The sequence below is a fragment of the Sciurus vulgaris genome, assembly GCF_902686455.1.
Source record: "Sciurus vulgaris genome assembly, chromosome: 10".
NCBI classification, from domain to species: domain Eukaryota; kingdom Metazoa; phylum Chordata; class Mammalia; order Rodentia; family Sciuridae; genus Sciurus; species Sciurus vulgaris.
Window position 1 is genome coordinate 80534804 of NC_136470.1, and position 21647 is coordinate 80556450.

Sequence of the window (21647 nt, forward strand, 5' to 3'; positions counted from 1 at the left end):
GGCACAATCTCTGGAACCTAGTAAGTTTCCCAAGGTGGTATTAATTTTTTTTGTTGTTATATATAGTCAGGAAAGCAGATTCCCTGTTAGAAGTATTAGGAGTCTCTGATACGGGAAAAGGCAAAATACTCTATGTGAGGATATTGTTAGTCAGCGTTTTTGCTGCTATGACTAAAATACCTGACCAGAACAATTGTAGAGGAGGAGAAATTCATTTGGGGGCTTGTCCTTTCAGAGGTCTCATGGCTTGAGGTGAGGCAGAACACAATAGAAGAATGTTGTGGAGGGGAAGCAGCTCAAATGATCATCAGGAACCAGAGAGAGGGACTATACTCACCAGATACAAAATATAATCCAAAGGCACACCCCCAATGACCCACCTCCTCCAGACACACCTTACCTACCTTCCACTACCACTCAGTTAATCCCGTAGGGGATCATTTCACTGATTGGGTTAAGGCTCTCATAACCCAATCATTTCTCTTCCAAACCTTCTTACAGCATGAAGCTTTTGGGGACACATTAGCTTTGGGGGGATACCTCACATCCAAGCCATAATAGACATCAACCAGCTATTGCCACAAAGATGCCAAATAAAACTCACCCCCAACATTCAGTGGCTTATGCCACCATACTGTTATTCTCCCCACCAATGGGTTTATAGACTGTCATTCAGAAGATGTAGGCTGCTCAGCACAACCATGATGCTTTAGAATGTAGATTGGTTGATTTTTGTCATGCTATGGGGTTTGATTCCGTTCTTTACATTTTTCCCTTAGGGTCAGCCTGAATGGAAAGACAGTATGTATTCTCCTTGAGTGTCACAGAGAGCAAAGGCAGAGCAAGGTGAACCATGCAAGAATGCTTGGAACCCATGCTAAAATCTCTTTGGCTAGAAAATGTCACACAGTGAAGCCCCAAATTAACTTCGTCTCTATGAAGCCAATAATTCAATCTACCACAATTCTTTTTTTAAAATTAAGATAAAAAGTCCAGAAACTACAGTGAGCATGTGTAAGAGAGACAACCAAAGAAGTAGAGGCCAAATACACAGAGAAGTCACTAACCTTCTCTCCAATAACCCTCTTTATGAACTGTGCAGCCACATTCCACCTTAGATACTGAAGGGCAGAGAGAATGCCAAGCAGTTTAGCCTCTGCCTTCTGTGACCTAGAAGCATGGTCTCTTTGCACTGTCTTCAGCCCTGGCCTCTGCCCACACTATGCACTCCTTTGTGTACCCCATGACTTCTGACACCAACCACTAAGAGTTAGCCCAGATATGACAGGTGAGGTGCACAGCCTCCACAAGACTTCCCTCATTCAGCCAGAAGTTTGGGGTTTCTATGCCACCTCTCCATCTGACCACATGGCTGCTACTTTAAGGGTTCCCGCTACTCCCTCAGATTCAATAATTTTCTATAGCAACTCACAGAACTCAGGGAAGTGCTATGCTTATGATTGAAGTTTTATTTATAGCAAGAAGATACAAATCAGAACTAGCAGAAGAGAGAGACACATGGGGCAAAGTCTGGAATCCCGAATGTGACTTCCATTGTCCTTTCCTGTTGGGTCCAGGTTGCCTCACTTCCTGACACACAGCTGTGTGACAATGTGCAGGGTACTGCTAACCAGGGAAGCTCAACTGAGCTTCAGAGTCTAGAGTTTATTGAGCTTTCATTATTAAATATGGCTGATTGAATCATTGACCACAAGGCTGAACTCATTCTCTGTCCCCCTCTTAGAGATCATGCTGATATGTGGTTCAAAAGCCTACATCTAATCCCACAGTTTGTCTTTTGGCATGACCAGTCCCATTCCTGGATAATGTTGTTGACATAAAATTCTCCTCAGGGACACCATCAGTCATCTTATTAGCATAAACCATCAGGACACACCATGAAAAAGAAAGATTGCTAGAGCACTCAGGGAATGTCAAGGATTTGGAGGACAAATCCCAGGAAGTGGGGACAAAGGCCCATCAAATTCTTTATTATGCAATTTATTAATAATTTCCATTGGCCTTTGAACTGTCTGTTGAGAGGTCTCTCATCCCTGCACACTCCACAGGCACAGGCCGGCCACCTTGCTAGGGAAACACTGTTAACACTGTTTGAACTGTTGATGGTAAGGGTGTGGATAGTCACAGAGCTTTGGAAAAAATGTGTTGGATGAATATTTGGAAACCATTTAAACATTTCAACATGCTCATTTTATACATGAAAAAAGTGAAGGACCAAAGAGTTTAATGGCTACCCCAGGACACACATAGAACAAATGAAGACCTACTTCAGAGTTTTGTTATCCCAAACTGAACATCAGTCCCTACCACCCTGCCCCACGTGCACAAACACAAACCTATACATACACTTCTACCTTCTCCTATTTATCAAAGAATCCAGAGATAAGATGTGAAAAAGGAAGGAGAACAAAACCTGAAACATGATTATTTTAAATTTTTATTAACAAATATTAAGTGTATATATTAATGGGATTCAGGGTGATAGCTCCATATACACAGCGTGCTAGATCAGATCTAACCCCCACTCTTCCACCCTCACAATGCCCTACCCCCAGCTTATCACTTTTCAGGTTAATATTTTCCCCCTGTTTTCACATATGAAAGAATCATTCAGAATTTGTGGTTCTACATTTGGCTTATTTATAAAATGTCTTCCAGTTTCATCCATCTTGTTGCAAATGACAGGGTTTCATTCTCCTTATGGCTGAATAATACTCTATGGTGTGTGGGTCTGTGTGTGTGTGTATCCGTCCCTTTCTTGATGGGCACCTAGCATGATGCTATCTATACCTTAGCTATCACAAATATTTATCACATATTTATGGGCATGCAGGTCTCTCTTATGCTTTCATTTCCTTTGTATATATGCCTAGAAGTAGCATGGGCGTTCTGTTTTTAGTTTTTTGAAGAACCTCCATGTTCTCCATACTAGCTGTGCTAAGTTACAGCTCTACCTGTAGGTGTGCAAGTTCCTTTTGTCCACATCCTCACTGGCATTTGTAGTTTTTCATTGTTGTTCTTTGTTTTTTAATCATAGTATTCTTACTGGTGTGAGACAGCATGTCATGTATTTTTTATTTGTCTTTTCTTGGTGATGGATAATTTTTTTTCATCATTGTTTTTAATTATAAAATTATTTTTAAAATTAGGTTTCAAAAAACTTCGACAGGGCCAGGGATGCAACCCAGTAGTAGAGCACTTGCCTAGAATGTGCTGGGCCCTGGGATGATCCCCAGCACTGCAAAAATACACAAATTTTAAAAAAATTATATTTGAATATAATCACCGAAGCAACTCTCATGTTAAAATCATTGAATTCCTGATTTAAATACCAACATGTGCAGAATATGCACCACCTGCTTAAACAATCAGCTAATTACAAACCATTCTGTATTTGTAGCATACAACTTAGTACCTTATATCAATATTATTGTTATGATCAAAACATTAATTGTTCTATATGTTAGGTTGCTTATTGTTTCAAATGTGGATATCACATCTCTCCAATTTATTACAGATAACAGATAATTGAGTTATTATAGATAACTTGAGAACTGCAACTGTGTCATCCTTTACCAAAGTCCTAAGCATGCTTTAAAGTGGTTCATAAACATTTGCTGACTGAATCCCAAACATCACAAACATTTTAGGTGACAGGTCTAAAAGGTAGACCAAACCCTGTAAAGTCATATAGGATCTGACCCTGCCATATCTCATGAAGCTCAGCAGTATCTCTGGCCTTCCTGGTGCTCTTCTACTTCCTCTTTTTATATAGCCATTTCCTCTTTCCACCTAGTCAAATTCTGCCCATTCTTTTTTTTTTTAATTTATTTTTATTGTACACAAATGGGATACATATTGTTTCTCAGTTTGTACATGAAGTAAAGGCATACCATTTGTGCAATCATACATTCCAACAAATGGGCTAAGGAAATGAACAGACACTTCAAAGAAGAAGATCTACAAGCAATCAACAGATACATTAAAAAAATGTTCAACATCTCTAGTAATAAGAGAAATGCAAATCAAAACTACCCTAAAATTCTATTTCATCCCAATTAGAATGGTGATTATCAAGAATTCAAGCAACAATAGGTGTTGGTGAGGATGTGGGGGAAAAGGTACACTCATACATTGCTGGTGGGGCTGCAAATTAGTGCAGCCACTCTGGAAAACCATATGGCAATTCCTTAGAAAACTTGGAATGGAACCACCATTTGACCCAGTTATCCCACTCCTTGGCCTATACCCAAAGGACTTAAAATCAGCATACTACTGTGTGATGCAGTCACATCAATGTTCATTGTTGCTCAATTCACAATAGCTAGATTGTGGAATCAACCTAGATGCCCTTCAGTTGATGAATAGATAAAGAAACTGTAGTATATACATACAATGGAATATTATCCGCCATAAAGAATAATAAAATTATGGCATTTGTAGCAAATGAATGAATTTGGAGAATATCACGCTAAGTGAGATCAGCCAGTCTCAAAAAACCAAAGGACGAATAATCTCACTGATAAGCGGATGATGACACATAGTTGGGGGTGTGAAGGGGGCAAGAATGGAGGAAGGAGGGACTGTGATGGATAATTTTTAAAAGTGACGTTTCTAATTCCTGACTTCTCCATATTTCTTATCTGCTCTGTCTCAAGAAGTTAAGTGCATTTCATTTTCATTGGCTTGGTAGAATACATAACTTCTAAGAAGGATGTAGCCATCTTTTTAAAAAATAATTATTCTTTGTAACTGCCCATTTCCAATCCTTTAGATTGAAAAAATAAATCCTGGGACCAAAAATACACCACTCACATCTAGAAGCAAGGTTTTTTTCCTTTGGGTTCTTTTTTCTAACTGAATGGAATGCATTTAAAACTACCATTTATGTGTGTTTCCAGGAAGAAAGAGAACACACTTCTAGCATCTAAATAGTGCCTGGCCTATCAAAGTGCTCAGAGAACATTGGTTGAATGACTAATAGACAGAGTGCTTTCTTTAATTACCAAGAATATGAAGATGCGTCTAGAAAAATGCCTACTTATTCTGATTCTCCACTTTCCTGTCATCACTGGGACGTAATATTAGTGCTGCATACCCCATGTGGAAGGCCATCTTCCTCTTTTACACACCATCCCTGGTTGGTTTGGTTGTGAAAAAAATATGTGTGCCATGTGATATGATAATTGTACTAATTATAGGCTTTTTAGTACATTTCATTTCTAAGGGTGAAGTATGGAAGAGACAAAGCTGGTATAATTGTGCTTATGTAGTTATAAACCTTAAATTCATGTTTGCTGAATCCAAATTCCAATGCAAGACTCAAGATAATGTGCATCTCAATCTTTTAATCTTAATGATGAAATTGTAAAGGAAAAAATATGCTTGTCTTTCAGTGAGTTCAACTCATGCCTACCCAAAGCTGGCTCCGTATCGACCAGCGGGACAGCTCCTCTCTCCCCCTTTGCTGCTCTCCATCTTCTTGAATTCCTGTTTCACTTGCATTGTACAGATCTGTGCATTTCTCCATGTGAAGCAACAGCCCTGGTATTGTGAGGTCTACCGAGACAGGTGAGTTTGTTTTCTTAGCTTTCCATTCTGATGATGTAATCAGATATAACTTGGTTTGAGCATATATCCTAAAATTTTAATTAACAAAAATTGAGTCTCCAAGCTGCAAAACGCAAGTGATAAAACAACACAGTTGATTGTGGTGTCCTGGATGAGTCAGGTGGAGAGGGTGGGGAAGATCTGTCACACTGCTGGTTGATCTGTATGTAGGTCTATCAGCAGGTCAGTGGTGTGAATTATTCTATGGTGGTTTGGATTTCTGTGGAGCAGGGGCTGGGAAACATTTCCTGTAGATAAGCCACACAGTAGATGTTTTAGAATCTGTGATCTAGATAGTCTCTGTTGCAACTAGTCAGTTTCACTGTTGTAGTGCAAAGGCAGCCATAGACAATATGTAAATAAAAGTGGGTGTGGCTGTGTTCCAGTAAAGCTTTGTGTTTAAAAACAGGTGGTGCATTGTATTGGCCTGGGGGCTGTAGTTTGCTGGTCCCTGAAACAGACATGCAGAGAGGTTTGCTTAAATTAATTTGAGTTTTTCCAGTGAACATTACAATTAATTGTTAGTTGATGGTATCATTGTTCTGATGGAACGGGAACTCTAGACACAGGAAAAATCTCTTCACCTCCTGACCTTTCTTCCTTTAACTATATAAATCGAAGGTAAGATGAAGAAAACTTTATTGTAGATGAGAAAACTTTAATTTTTCTGAGGAAGACTCCCTGACCCTAAAAGAAAAGAGGAAAATAGCTTTCCAGAAAAGCACATGCACACACACCCCAGTCCCCCCAGCTTTGTGATAGTGAAGATATCAGAAACCCAGAAATCAGCGAAATTCATATCGGAGACTACCAAATGATGTCTAAGGTTGTCATTTAACCTCAAATTCAGCAATTCAGGTATTACTTAAAGTATAGAATGCTATTCCGTTTCAAAACCAGATTTCCCCCTAAATTGGAGTGCATACAGGCAGAGACATCAAAAAACAGGGGACAATACAGTGTGGCAAATGGTGGGTGGACAGGAAATCAGGATAGTTCTGTTTCTATCCCTAACCTCTATTCAATACTAGCCCTCAGCTTGCTTCTGTATGATGCGAGTGGGTTGGACTAGGTACTCTGGTGTTAAACTCTGTAATTCAGGACATCTAATCTATTTTTTTGCATGTGCAAGAATGTGAATTCTGGTCCTTTGTTTGCAAACATTAACTGGACACCTACATTTCTTGACCCTAGGGAGCCCAGGACAGTGATTAAGTCTTACATTTGAATTTACATTCTCCAATTCTCTTACATTCTCCAACTGACAGTTGGAGAATGAATCTCACTGATAAAGTTATAATAGTAATTATAAACTTTCAAGTTAAAGAAGAAAGCTTATGGAAAATAACGTGTAGTTTTCATTATTGAGAAGGAGGAGGAGGAGGAGGAGGAGGAGGAGGAGGAGGAGGAGGAGGAAGGAGGAAGGAGGAAGGAGAAGAAAGAAGAAAGAAGAAAGAAGAAGAACACTGAAAACAGACTGGTCAAGCCTGGGAAATCCTGGATCTTGAGAAAGCATTTTTCTCAGTAAATATTATATGACCCCACTATACAGTGCCTGAGGATTTGTTATAAATTTAAGTAAAACAAAATAAACAAAATCAAAAGAAAAATTTTATGTTCAAGGAAACCATACCCCTCAGGTGGAAAATAATAATATATTAACAAATTCATTGCAAAACAATGAGCTAAATGAGCAATAGAAGGAAGAATAGGATGCACTAGATTCACTTCCCAGCAAACATAATTTTAAATATAGAGATGTTTGAAAGGTAGGTGTTACTTCAATTAAAGGGAGCATACCAACTCAACAAGTTTGCAAACCGTGACATTTAGGAACAGGGAATGATCCCATCTGTCAGGAGTAAGGAGTGTGAGAGGAGTGACTAAAAGGGGTTGGGAGGTTGAAAAGGAATGTGAAGGTCTCCTAGATCAATCTGAGAAGTTTCCTTAATTTATTGGCAAAATGGCATCATGGACATCTCACGATAGGAAGAGCATCACGTTTAGGAAGATTTTTCCTATATAAGGAGAGAGGGTTGGAGTATAGACATTCAAACTCAGGATACAGGAGGCTTCTGATGCATGAAAAAGAAACACACACACATCCAATTCGCATGGTACATTTACTCTTTGAATGGAAAGAAATTCTAGAGAAAATTGTCATCCAAGCCCTTTCAGGACAGATTACTTGTTCTTAATGGAGTGCCACAGAACAATCCCGACATCCTCTGAGTTTTATTTCTGCTTCGTCACTGCCAGAAGTGAACAAAATATTTCTTGGTAGTTACCAGCTGGAACAGGTTGAAAGCTGAGGTCCCATGGTAGTGATTAACTATTTTTTTTTCACCTAATGGATAAAAATAGAATTAAAAGTCCCATAAATGCTGGCAATTCTCTTGTAGTGAGTGCTTTCTGGCCAACCAAAGTAATTTCTCATCCACTGTGAGTTTGGAAAGAAACTGGACTGGAAATGCAACTCTGGTTCCTGGTTCAATTTTAAGTTTTGAGAGTACTACACTGTGGCCCATCACCACCATCAACTGTATCACGGTAGCATTCATCTTTTCTAAGGGAAAGCCATTTCGAAAACCTATCTACACAAACTGTAAGTATATAAAGTTTAATTTTTTTGTTCTGAATACTTCTCTCTTCCTCACCCTTCCTGGAGTTGTAAGTCACTAATGAAGGAGAAAATAATTGCATTATTTCAGAACAAATATTGGATGCGATGGTCGTGGGTGGGAGAGTCCATGGGCAGAAACTTGCTCATTCACAGATGAACAGACAGTATTCAACAGGCACACGAGTCCTGTCCTATTGGGAGCCACCAAGAATCATTTTAAGTACCAACATGTATGCCACGCTGCTTTGTAAAAGGCTTTTAACCAATTCAAATACAAGTTGACCCCTCGGTAACTTTAAAATATTGAGGAAGTTACCTTAACTATTCATTCTGGGCCCCTATTTCCTCCTCTGTAGGAAGCGAGTCATGAGTGAGAACTGCATGAGGCATTTTATGTAAAAGGGTCCAGCACTTTTATGAGGTGCTCAAAAATTCTTATTTACTTCCCAGTATATCCATCTAAGTAGAATAAAGATGAACCTCCCTCCCTAAAAAACAGAAAAAAAAAAAAAAAACTTTTTAAAGCTACAATCAAGACCTTTAAGCAGAAAAGTCAGAGAACATGTTCTGTTCCAAAAGACAGACACTGCTGAGAGTGAAAAGAAACACCATGATAATCATGCTGGGCTCAAACAGCAAGTGGTTGAGCAAAAGAGGACTCATGGTCACCCTGTCTACAGTGCAACTGGTTCCAATATTTCAGTATTATAAACACTTTTGATATAAAACTTACATTGCTTTCCAGAAAGCTTGTGCCAATTTTCAGTCCTATCAGTCCTTTGGAGAGGGTTTGCTTCAGGCAGCGTATCCAACATGGGATATAAAGAAGACAAATTTTGTCAATCTGATAAGACTTTTTAAACATGATCTCTCATTTGGTTTTAATTTGCAAATTTTTGATTCTCATGAGGATTAAATATATTTTCATATTACTAGCCATCTCTTCTTCTGTAAAATGTCTATGTACATTTTTTAAACCTACTTTTCTATTGGATTACTGTTATTTTCCTTGTTACTTGTGGAAGCTATTTAATCCTTTGTGGGCTTGTTCCCCATTTCCTTTATACACAGAAAGTTTTTGTAATTATAAAATGGGATAGAAAATCAAATATGTAGTTCAAAAAATTTCTTTTGATGCTTTTTTAAAAAAAATCTAATATAATTTTGGTACATTTTTATGGTAGGGATCAAATTAGTTTATCCAAATAGTCAATCAGTTTCCCCAGAAGACTTTTTTGACTATTGAGTATTTAATATCTTTTCATTCTTTTGTTCCCCAACTAAACACAATACCAACTTCATCATACCTGCATTCACATGCATTTTTAATTTTCTTATAATTCATATTAGATAAATTTATATATTACACTTATATAAGTTATATATATGTATGTAATTTACTCCAAACTGTCTTTTTTGTTCCATTCATATGCCAGCCAGTCTATTTTTGATCTATCACTGCACTTTAAAAATTATAATTTTATAGGATTAATTTAATAAGTAGAAAGATTAGTGTAGCCTCATTTTTCCTCATTTTCCAGAATTTCTTACTTTTCTTTCCTGTGTTTTGTCCTCCAAATAATCTGTAGAATAAATTGTCAGGTTTTTAAATGTCCCCTTTGAGAACAATTTATAAGTTTATGCAACTTAGCCTTTCCTTTAGGAGCATGTTATGTCTCCTACTCATTCATGCTTTCTTTTATGTCTCCTAGTAAATATTTGCAGTTTTCTCTATTATAGATTTTTCATTTTTAACAAACTAACTTAAGTGTTTTATATTTTTGTTTATTTTGTGAATGACTTTTTCCCATATATTGTTCTAACTGGTTATTGCTATTCATGAGAAGGGTATTTGGTGTCATTTACATTTGTTGTCTATCCAGGACCTTTTCTCTACTTTGCTAAAAATCCCTGAGTCCTGAGTGTTCTAGAAAGACAGGTACTAATAATTACCAGCCATAATGTTCCTTCTTTATTTCCTATAGCCAGAATACATGTCCCTATTTTCTATCTTAGAATAGTCCAGAACTTCTAGGACAATCTTAAATAATAGCAGGATAGCAGAGAGCTCCACCCCTTGATAGAAATAGTTCTAATAGTTTTCATTCATAAATATGACTGAATACTGGTACAAGGTAGCCTACCTCATGTAAAGAAAATGCCCTACTTTTACAGTTAATCAATAGTATTTTTAAATCAAAAACAGGAGATATCTTTCATAGATGACTTTCCATGATCTACTGAGATTATTATTCTTTTCTTTTTACTTACTGCTATTATGTGTTATATTAATAAGCTGATTATTGAATTGTCTTCTTGAGCAGATCCTCCTCATTTGTGGTAGATTATACATTTATTCAGTTGAATTTTACAGTTTTTTTTTTTTTAAATCTACATTTCATGTGGAATTCTTAAGTTTTTTGTGTAGGGTTTTGTTAGGTTGAGGTAATAGATTTGGAACTTCTTTAACTTTTTCTTTCCTCTATAAAATTTTTTGTGGGTAGGAATGATTCTTTCTTTGCCAATTTGCAAGAAATCACTAGAAAAATAATCTGACTCTAATTTCTTGCTTTGAAATATTTTTTAAGGGTTCATTTAGATTATCCTCTTTTTAATTTTTTTTAAATAACATTTTGCCCACATATTGCAATTTTCTTTCTATTACTAAATCTTGGCATAGAATAGTGAGTGGTATTTTCTTAGTCTTCAATGCCTTCTGCAACTCTTAATAGTTCCTCATATTAACTTCATTCCAATGTGCTGTTTTCCATTTCCACCTGAAATGTATTTTTTTGCTGGTTCTTTTTAAAGGCTCAACTCTCAGATTTAATATAGCGTGCTTTCTGTTTTCTAAATTATGAAGGTTTGCTTTTCCCTCTTTTACTTATTTTGATGTGTGTGTGTGTGTTTGAGACTATTTCATAATTTATGTTATTTCTTTCACTTTTGTAAAGCTAGGAAAGTATTCAGGCCTAATAATAACAGTTTGGGTTACTTTCTTCGTGTCTCTTGTTAGGTCCTACTTTCCCCTCTGGCCCAGTGGTTTTCAGAATAGTGACTTTTAGTTGTTAAGAGGGAAAGGATCTTGTTTTCTTTCTCCTGCTACTACTTCTCTCAATACATGTTGATTTTCTTTTTGACCCAACAGATTTTTAGAAGTTTTTTATACACTGGGAGGGATTTTTTCATTTAAATTTTGTCAATAATATCTAAATTATTGTCATTACTGACAATCTATGGCAGTTTCATACTTTGCATGGCCTAAGCTCTACACTTTAATTTTCTAAGCAAGTCACAGTATAAGAGTAGGTTTCTATTTCTGAGTTAAAAATGTACAGTGATTATATCAAACAATTTTCAGCCATTATATTATTTGAATTCTCTACCTTCTTGCCTTTTTTTAACCTTTGTATAGCTGTATTGTTAAAGGATTTGAAGAAATGCTAAGATCTTCCTCTAATTTTACATTTTCTATAAATTTGTTCCTGAATTTTTCATGTTTGCAAGGACCCTTGATTTTTTGTCACAACAAATTAAGATTCTGCTTTATATTTTAAAGTTAATTTCTTAAAGTCCTCATTTTGAATTGGAAATGTATTTTACAAGGAGAATATATTCACTAGCTAGTACTTTAACAGTAGCTACAATGTACTTTTATACAAATTGAGTAAATTAGAGCCAGATTAGTTATACTTAAGCTTAAGTTCCCTTTAAGCTTAAAGGGAAACTGAACCCCCTATGACAAACATCATAATTCTAAATGAAAAATAAAAGTTTTATAAATAAATGTTCTAACAAACATAATCTTTGAAATCATAATCTGAAGGTCATAGATCGGAACTCCTTGGAATTAGTAAGACACAGCATACAAGCAATTTTATTTTGAAATAACAGAAAAATCTTTGCCCTTGTAAACCTTTAACAGAAGCTCAGCTTTGTAATGATAAGATATAGAAAAAGCACAGATTTAATATTTTATGGAAACATATGGATTTCCACTAGCCCTCTCCTTGTTTGAAAAGAAACTCTAATGGCTTGTTCAGGACTTATCTTCCCAGGCCTGCATTCACAGAGCCCTTTTCAGGCTTCCTTATCAACAGCAACTAACCAGAGGGCAAAAATTCACTTCAAGTCTTCAGTGCGTTTTGCAACCAAAGCTGAAGTAAAGAAGAGGTTCTTGTTCGCAGGTCGCTAGTCTGAGGACAGAGTGATGCCCATAGCACTCAGCTGAGTTGCTAGTGAGGACAAGGCCTTTTTGAGGCATCCTTCTCTTGCCAGATTCTGAGTCCCTGACCCTCCAAAACAATGAAGTATATGTAAAAGCCATATAGCCATATCCTGGGATCTTCTTATCACCATGAACATGGTCAGATTGTTTTCTCTGGGGAGATGCAATTCCCATATTTCTCCTCCCTGCCTCACACTCTTCTGGAACAACCCTGGACATTCTTTTGAGAAGTCCGGCACCAAGTCATACGCAAGAAGTAAGGAATGGATGAGCCCTGGGGCGGGTGTAGATGCGTGAGGGTGAAGGCAGAACTCTGGTGGCTTCAAAAGTAGAGTCTCCTGTAGAGGAGCACTTGCCTCAGATTTTCAGTTGGTATACTACAGAGTTTGCAGTAAGCCGCCATCAGCACTGGAATAAATGGCATTGGGAGAATTCAAGGGAAACCCTGGTGGTTGGTGGTTATTTTTTAATTTGTGAGGATTATAAGAATCATTTATATCATGACTACACCAATTAAGTTCTAGTGTTTTGGCCTAAAGATGATATTCCTATCAAAGACATTTCTAGGGCTATTAATGAAGCACTGTACTAATAGCTCTGACGAACAGGAGATGGTAGGCTTGAGCAGATAAGAACAATGACTTGGAGACGGTTCATCTGGGGAAGTCTATCTTCCCAAAGTAAAGCAGCTTGGGCAGGTTGGAAAGAAGGAATTCAGCAGATGTATGTGCTCATGTTTCACTTATTTTTCCAAGTCCAAAATTGCATCCACATCCAAAATTGCTTTCAAGTGATCATAGCCTAATAGTTAAATTAAGATTAGTCAGAGTGTGATATGTACCACATGAAATAAACTTCATAAAGGAGGATTAGGGAGCCTTTGAAAGGAAAATGCCAGTTAAACTGGGCTCATTAGGTGGGATAAAATGGAATATGCCAAGACAGGAAGAATTTTGCCTACACAGGGCATTTTATGAGCAAAGGCACAGAAGCTGGAGAATTGGGACACTGTGCAGGGAATTGTGGTTTAACTTTCCTCTTGCACCTAAAAAGAGCAGTCAGAGGTCAGTTTAGAGAGGCTGGGGGACAAAACCGGGGAAGGTCTTGAATACTGATCACAGAATCTTGGACTTTATTCTGCTGGCAACGAAGAAGGAGATGCTGCCAGGAAGCCTGACTGCTCATTCCATATGTGCAGGACTCACTAGAAAGGTGCACCAGGGCCTCTCTGGTGACCATTCAGATGGTCATAGCAGGATGTCCCAGCCTCCAGGAATCCACAGTTGAGGCAACTCCCTTACAGAGGTTCCTATAATACATTTAATGAACATCCTTCTACTCAGCCTCATAAGGAAAGATTTTAAGATACCACCTTTATCATATAAGCATTGAACATATTTTAAAACATATGAGCATATATCAAAGCATCTGAAGATGTATCTAGTGTTTGCCCAACAGGGATAATTGATTCTGCAATGTGTGCCAAATTATATGAAACATTCTTTTAGCGTCTAAAAATAATGTTTGGTGTTTCTTCAGATATATTTTCATTTTTGCTGATATCTGCCTTGGGCCTCACGATTTTCATTCTGTTTTCTGATTTTCAAGACATATATCATGGAATGGAGGTAAGTGTCATTTATTTGCATATCTGACATGATTCATGTGTGCCATGGAACATATTTACATTGTAATCTGCAGCTAAGTTATTCCCATATTCTCTCTGACCACTAAATGTTGTGACACTATTTATATTTAGACAAATAACATCTCTGTATCTGACATATGTTTTCATATTATTTGGGCACATTTATCCTTTTCATTCCTGAAATATTGTGCTTGAATATTTTATTCTGTATGTTATACAAATACAACAAAATTAATGCATTGATTCAATAATGCTCCAAAATTAATGTTTTTAAACACATAAGAGAAATCTTTCATAATGTAATTGTGAGGATAAAGAAAAAGTAGATATGTTTGTTCTGTCAGACACTGACTGTATGGAGTTTTATATCAGTGAACATCATTTGATCCAGGATATACTGGGTTAAAATTAAACTCATGTTATTAAACCCATTCTTGGACCCATTATAGTGAGAGATATTAAAGAAAAAGAAGGGTTGACTCCTGACTTTCAGGCTGTAGTTTGGTTGTGAAGATGAGCCACACATAAGTGAGATGATGACAGGGCCATCTGGTGCCATCCAAGCTTGAAGAGAGTCTAAAGGTAGAACTGGGAAGAACACAGGAAGGAGCGCCCACTTTGGGTTGTGGCTGTTAAGGAAGGCTTCATGGAGGGAATGCAGCTTGGTGGGATCCAAAAGTGGCTGCATTTTGCTAGGTTGGAGACAGGGCTGTTTCCAACAGAACAACCTAGGCACAAGCAGAGGGAGCTGAAAATGCTTCTTCTGTCTTGGGAATGCAAAGAATGTAGGGTGGCAGGGATAAACTTCAAAAGCAAGGTTTGCTTTACAAAGGAGCTAGAAGGTTTGCCAAAAGGGAGGCAGTGTGCTGTGGACTATGAGGGAAAAGAATGAAGACTAAAGGAAGGCTTGGATAGACAAGACAGTGAGTGAAGTTTGAGTCTTATGCCAAGACCAACATGGAGTCATTGAAGGTTTTTTGGAGGGCATTTAAGACAGACCAGTTAGATTATGGCAGGAAGGCTCTATGTGAGAGCAGAGAAGCCATGGAGGAAGAAGCAGCTAGGAAATGAAAACTCTGACCATTCATTAATTTACCAAACATCGTGGAGCTCCAGACTATGCCTGGTGCAAAGATAAGTAAGACGTGTTCACAGCCCTCACATAGTTTAGAAGCTAGGAGGGAAGACCATGGTGTAAGTAATTCCAAATTGAGTGCCTCCTGGGTTAAGGGTTGGAGAAGAGCCCTTATGGATCAGGGTAATGGCCGCACTGAGATCCTTATGGGCTAGATTCTCTACTAGGATCTAATCTATCTTGGCCAAACAACCCTTCCACCCAATATGTAGTGTTTCACAAGCTTATAAAGGCTGTCTCTACTTGGGGGAAAAAATGACCAAATAGTACCCTGAAATAACCCATATCAGGATAGGGATGAGAATTTAAGGTGAGCATTTAGACACTATGGGAGGCTGTGGTTATGGACATCAAGGTCAATCCCACACACAATATCCATCCAAATTCTACTCTGTAGGGTCAGAAATGGGACCACCTAACTACTCTTTCACTATGGATACAACCATGGGAAATTGTGGCTCTTGCATCTTTTAAATAAGCATAGTTGATTGATGTATACATTTTTATCTTTAAAGTGGGGTGGTTAGACTTTCATAAAGCCATTAAATTTGGGGCCAGGAACATTTGTTCAAAACACTAAACTGTTTTAGTTTGTCAAAATAAACCTATATCTCTGTCCCCCCCCCCCCCTTAGATTTGATCCATGTGTCAATTTTACTGAAAAAGTGAATTCCAAGTGAATTTTGCTTTGAACTAGAAGAAAGTTAGAAAGCAATTAGTAGATGAAGGAGTCAATCTTACACCCTCTTCCCTATTTTTCAGAAGATAAAAGTGGAGACACATAGGCTCCAAAGTGGTTGTTCTCTTTCTCCCATCTGCCACCCAGGGCACACTTACTCGATAGACACTGTCATCCTTGGAGGGATCGGAGGTCAAAAGGGATCGGAGTCCATTCTCATTTGGACTCTGCCTCTGCTTTTTACTTATTGACTTTCAGTCAGTGCTTGGTTAAGACACTCTCTCCAGTTTTCTCATATGTAAAATTGAGAAGGAAATGTGCACCTCCTCAAGCTCAGAGAACTATGACAAACACATAAACTAAATAAGATAATTGATATGTGTATTTTTAAGGTGTAACATAAGCAATGTATTGCATAATGGTGGTATTTCTTTTGCCAACAGTTCATCCCAACCGTAACATCATGGAGAGTTTCAATTTTGGTAGCAGCTCTTACCCAGTTCTGTGTTGCCTTCTTTGTAGAGGTAATTTCTGTATGGCTCTTATTATTTTTCTGGACAGATAAACAAATAAATGGTCTTATTCTCAACAGATGCTCATGTTTTACCAACTACTTTGGTCTCCCCAAACAGTAGTTATTAATGTTTTGTTTTGTTTTTTAACTACATGTTCTCTGTGGGGAAAATTCCCTAGAGAGTGATTTAAAATTCTTTGAAGCCTGCTAGTATTTTCTGCATAGAAAGGAAAACATCAAATTAACCCTAATTTTGTCTCACATGAAAGCAAGGTATTGTACTTTTCTAATATCAATAATCTAAGAGAGCTGAGGTGACCTTGCATTGCTAAAATTCAGTAGGACCTTTTAGAGGGAATAGCTGTCTTTAGGAGGCCTTCCCTGATGAAGAGAGATGGGAAGCCACCCTTATTTTTGTTAATTCCTACCCTTGAAGGTCTTCTCCTCTCACACTGGTCTTCTATGGGTGTTGCTACATGTCTTTACCCACATAGTATGAAGATCAGGTGCTGCTTTTCAAAGGGAGGGTTAGAAAAACAAATAAATAAATAAGAGTCACGTAATGTAAGTAAGACCCTTGGGAAAAGGAATCAACAAAACTTTAAAATGTGAATCTATATACCTATAATATATAGATATATTATTTATACATTATATGTACTATATACATATAAATATATAATATCTTGTGCTAAATAATAATTTTTCATATTCTTTAATTCCAAAGTTCCATTTTTGATATTATATTTTACCCACAAGAATGGGGTCCTAATAAGAATAAGATATATCCTCTGCTGCTATAATTTTAGCAAATGGATTCTGCTGTCATATATAACTAAGAACCAATAAAATAATTTTAAAAAATCCTAAACCAAAAAAGCAGACAAAAAACCCCTACATGTATGAAGATATTCATCACAGTGTATCTACAGTGGCAAAATATAGGATTCAAGCATTGTGAAGCATTTAAATAGTTGTACAGCAGTTTAAAGAAATGTTATACAGTCACTAAAGATGATTATTAAGACTGTAGCTGAGTTCTTACTGCAATTAAATAAAAACTTTTAAAAGACTATTGCTACACAAAAATTTCATGACATTGTCTAGTGTAAACAGTGGAATGCAAAATTGGATGAATTTTATTATTATAAGTGTTTAAAAATTGCATAAACATGAGAACAAAGAGAAATGAAATTTCTTCTTAAGAAATGAAAAACAAAAAACAGTTGATTGCTAGAGCTCATCCATTCCTTTAACATGCATTTATTTGGCACCTTGTATGTGGCTGGTAGTAAGTAGCAAGATTAATTGTTTTTTTGGGTTTTTTTTCCCCCTTTTCTTTATATTGTTATCATTTCAGTCTGACAGTAAAAGAATTCTAAGTGAGTCACTAGCCAGGATTTAACCAGGAAATCTGGAGAGGTGAAAGGCCGTAAGCTTTGGGCAAGTATCTGTGAACAGAAGTAACCACTTACTTCTTAAGGAAAGACTGAGGGAACCTCAGGGAGGAAAAGCAGCAGCTGCTGCCAGGAGCACAACCCAGGGGAAGCCTGGGGACCAGTGGTAGTGAGCTGCCTGGCTGCAGGGAGGCTGCACAATGATGTGACTGTTTTTCCCACCTGATTTTCCAGGATGCCATCCTTCAAAATCGAGAGTTCTGGCTGTTGATCAAGAATGAATTTGGATTCAACTCTAAGAGTCAATATCGGATCTGGCAAAAAAAGCTGGCAGAAGACTCTACCTGGCCCCCCATAAACAGGACAGATTATGCAGGTGACGGTAAAAATGGATTCTACATCAACAAAGGCTATGAAAACCATGAACTGGTCTCAAAAGAAAAACTCAAATCAGGGGACCAAATCAAGGAACAGCATTTTTGGACCAGACTCTAATTGGAATTCTTGTACATGTTGAGCAGCATCACCCTCCTCCAAACTAAAACATTGTGGAAGGTGAAAAGAGGATCCCCTTATCTTTTTTCTCTCCATCTGAGCATTCAAAGCACTTTTCTTAATGCATTTAGCCTTGCAACAAAGGACCTGAACTTATCTATTTTGATTATATCCTTTCCAATTGGGAGAAAAAATGCATTTCTTGGATTATCATTTTAATATGCTTTATTCATATTACATTATTTAAATGCACAACTCTTAGGATAATGAAATTAGAAGTATGAATGACAACAGAAGAAAGAAAAACTGAGGAAATATTCGGTCTTTGAAAGTTTTACCAATAAGTTAATTGTCACAAGTTTCTTTAAATCTTACATTTGTAAAGAACATATATGTACATATCTTTTTACAAGGTAACTAAATTCTTCTTTTTGCTTCATTGTATGGTTTTAATAGAAATAAGTATTAACATTTACTTCAGAAATTCAACCCTAACTTTATAGTAAGCCCGAGTCATGTGGAAGTGGAGAATGGCAGAGATTTGTGTTAATTGCATATAATCTTAGCCCAGGCATAGCTAATACCTAAGCAAACTCCACCAAAGTTTGGCAATTCCCAAAGTAGTGAGCTAGGAGATCCATGGTAGATCTCAAAGATAATGGAATGAATGTTTAAAATGTGCTTTTCACCTAAAAAAGTCTGGTGCCTTGATTTATTCTGTACACTGACACACCCAAACTTCAAGTTCTAAGTCAAAAAACAGGCCAAATATATACACACACACACACTTCAGAGGACAGAATTTATTTCAGGTGAATGTTTGAAATTACCTACTAGGTTTTCTAGAATTTAAAGCTAACTGCTGGTTAACTAAAACCAGTCCATCCCATAATTGTCAAATGTGTGCCTAATATCATGGTATATGGACTCAATGTGAGAAAGCCTTAAGTTTACAATCTGTAATATTTAGGACTGACACATTTTTTCAACATTTCAGCAATATGCTCCTATAAATAGCATTATAAACTATATTACTCAAACTAGTAGCACAAATAAACCCTCTTACTTAAAAAAAAAACTCTCAATATTTTTTTTTTCTTTTCTCTCATTCATGGATCTCTGGAGAGAGATCATTTTCAAAATGTGTCTAAGTTAATGCCTAACAACAACAAAGATTTTTTTGAAAAAAGAGATTTTAGCTTATGATTAGGAAATGTAATGTTAACCTAAATATATGGTAGCTTGGGTTCCTTGAGTTGACATCTGTATTCAGTAATTTGACTTTTAGAATGAAAAGATTTCATTGATATGATATGACATTTAGATAGCATAAACATTTTTTTAAAAAATCCTGATTCAATACAAGTGCAGCCTGGATTTTTTTTTTTTTTTTTTTTTCAGTTTTACTAAAAATCTAGCTATCTGGTGGGTGATGATCCTTATCTCACATTTCTTTTATGGAACAGGTGAAGTTGAACTCCATGACTGACTATCAAAAATATGTTCACAGGAAGGTTTAATCATGTTGGGGAAAAAAAGTTTGATCAAAGCACAATGAGCACAATGACCCAGCCAATGATGGCCTTGATGACCTGCAGGAAAATAAGCTAGGTAGCCTCAGGCAGCCTTTCCCCAAGAAGGGCCATTTTTATGGGGAAACCCATGATTAACTCTTGAGCTGACTTCTAAGGGGAAAGAACACTGACACCTCCAATGTTACCAATGTGAAAATGAATCCATGAATTCAAAGGTGCATTTGTGGCTTTATCCTGCCCAGCTAGCACTGTCTTCTGGAGCAGAGACCTCAGGGTGCTCTGGAAAGATTTGACTTTGGCCCTCAGGAGGTTAACTCCATTCCCCTCACCTGCCAAAGTTGTAATTTTGCCAAAACCAGGTCTCCTCCCTTGGATTAAGATTGGCTCTCTGTGGACTGCCTTAAATGGAAAGGAAACACACCTGGGGAAAGGTAACAAGCTACTGCCAGTCTCACCTTAATTCAGCAACTCTAGAAACCTGCTCATTCATTGGCTATTTCTTGGGAGCAGGACATAATGGAACAAGAACCTGAATTTAGACTAAAAAGTTAAAGGACTTGGCATGGTGGCACACGCCTAAAATCCCAACTACTGGGGAAGTTGAGGCAGGAGGATCACAAGTTCAAGGTCAGCCTGAGCAACTTAGTGAGATGCTGTCAAAATAAAATAAGGGCTGTGGGTGTAGATCAATGTAAAGTGCTTGCCTAGCATGAATGAGGCCCTGGTTTAATCCCCAACACCACACACACTCACAAAAGTAATTTTGGATTTTGGATCCTGGTACCTGGTGGAAGACACACATACCTCTTCAGATGACCGTGGAGGGACAGAGTTTGGGGGTTGTCTGGAGACAGAGCCAGTGCCATGACAAAGAAAGGGTTAGCTGACGAAAAAGGAGGGAAAAGGGAGAAGATCTCTGCTGGCCAGGACTGCAGTGCACCAACCCTGCTATTGTACAGCCTGTGAGTAGCTCATACAGTACTTCTGGACATGAGGTAACATCTAAATCAGTGTAATAGGTCCAAGACTTTCACTGTCTTCTGTCTAGTTACTTTATCTACCATATTCTAGTTCATCATAGTCTGTCCCCATATTCACTGTTTCCTTTGTTTAATGCCATGCTTTTCAGGATGGCGTGAGGAGGATGCCATTGGCTGGTAATGTGGTTTATGGGGTAAGTAATAGTGTCCATTATCAGCTTAGACAGACCTGTGCCCCACCTTTCCTCACCTGGGGTTATGAAGAAGTCTACTGAAATGGTATTAAAAAGCAGATTTTAAATTCAACATCTAACCAATAAAATGTAAGAATAAAATCATGACACTCCTTGGCTTATAGTTAAAACCTTAAAAAGTGGTATGGGATATTGTTTTCTAAATATGGCACTTTAAACCAACGTTTAGTGATTTCTTGCCAAGGTTAAAATGTCAAACCCCTGAAACATTCAAAATCCAGAGGGAACAATGTAATGTAGAAATAACAGCCCATGTCACTCATGGCTTGTCGTGTGCTCCTGACAAGCAAGTGAATTCCAGGGAAATTGCTGGATCTGAAGTTTGGGAGTGAAGAGCTCCTCCCGTGCTCTTCCCACCCACACTTACAGAGTGTGGGGAGTTGGAAGCACACTCTCAAATGGCTTGTCACTCACAGGTCCTCAAGCTGCTGAACCAAACACTGAATTTCCCCAGTTTCTTTTTTCACAGAAAAGGAATATGAATTAAGATGTCAACCCTAACAATTTGGGGTTCTTAACTTTCCTTCC

At 37.5% G+C, this 21647-nt stretch overlaps 1 protein-coding gene across 2 annotated transcripts in view; it reads left to right on the forward strand.

The window, feature by feature from the left end:
* The window catches only part of ATP13A5 (ATPase 13A5), a 109761-nt gene extending 90358 nt beyond the window's left edge, over nt 1-19403 (forward strand). For both annotated transcript variants that reach the window (XM_079155745.1, XM_079155746.1), the window contains exons 26-30: nt 5418-5592; nt 8034-8236; nt 14022-14110; nt 16388-16468; nt 18090-19403. In XM_079155745.1, coding sequence (XP_079011871.1) covers nt 5418-5592; nt 8034-8236; nt 14022-14110; nt 16388-16468; nt 18090-18350 — 809 coding nt within the window. In that variant the 3' untranslated portion in view covers nt 18351-19403. The remainder of the gene's footprint in view (nt 1-5417; nt 5593-8033; nt 8237-14021; nt 14111-16387; nt 16469-18089) is intronic.
* The last annotated feature ends 2244 nt before the right edge of the window (nt 19404-21647 follow it).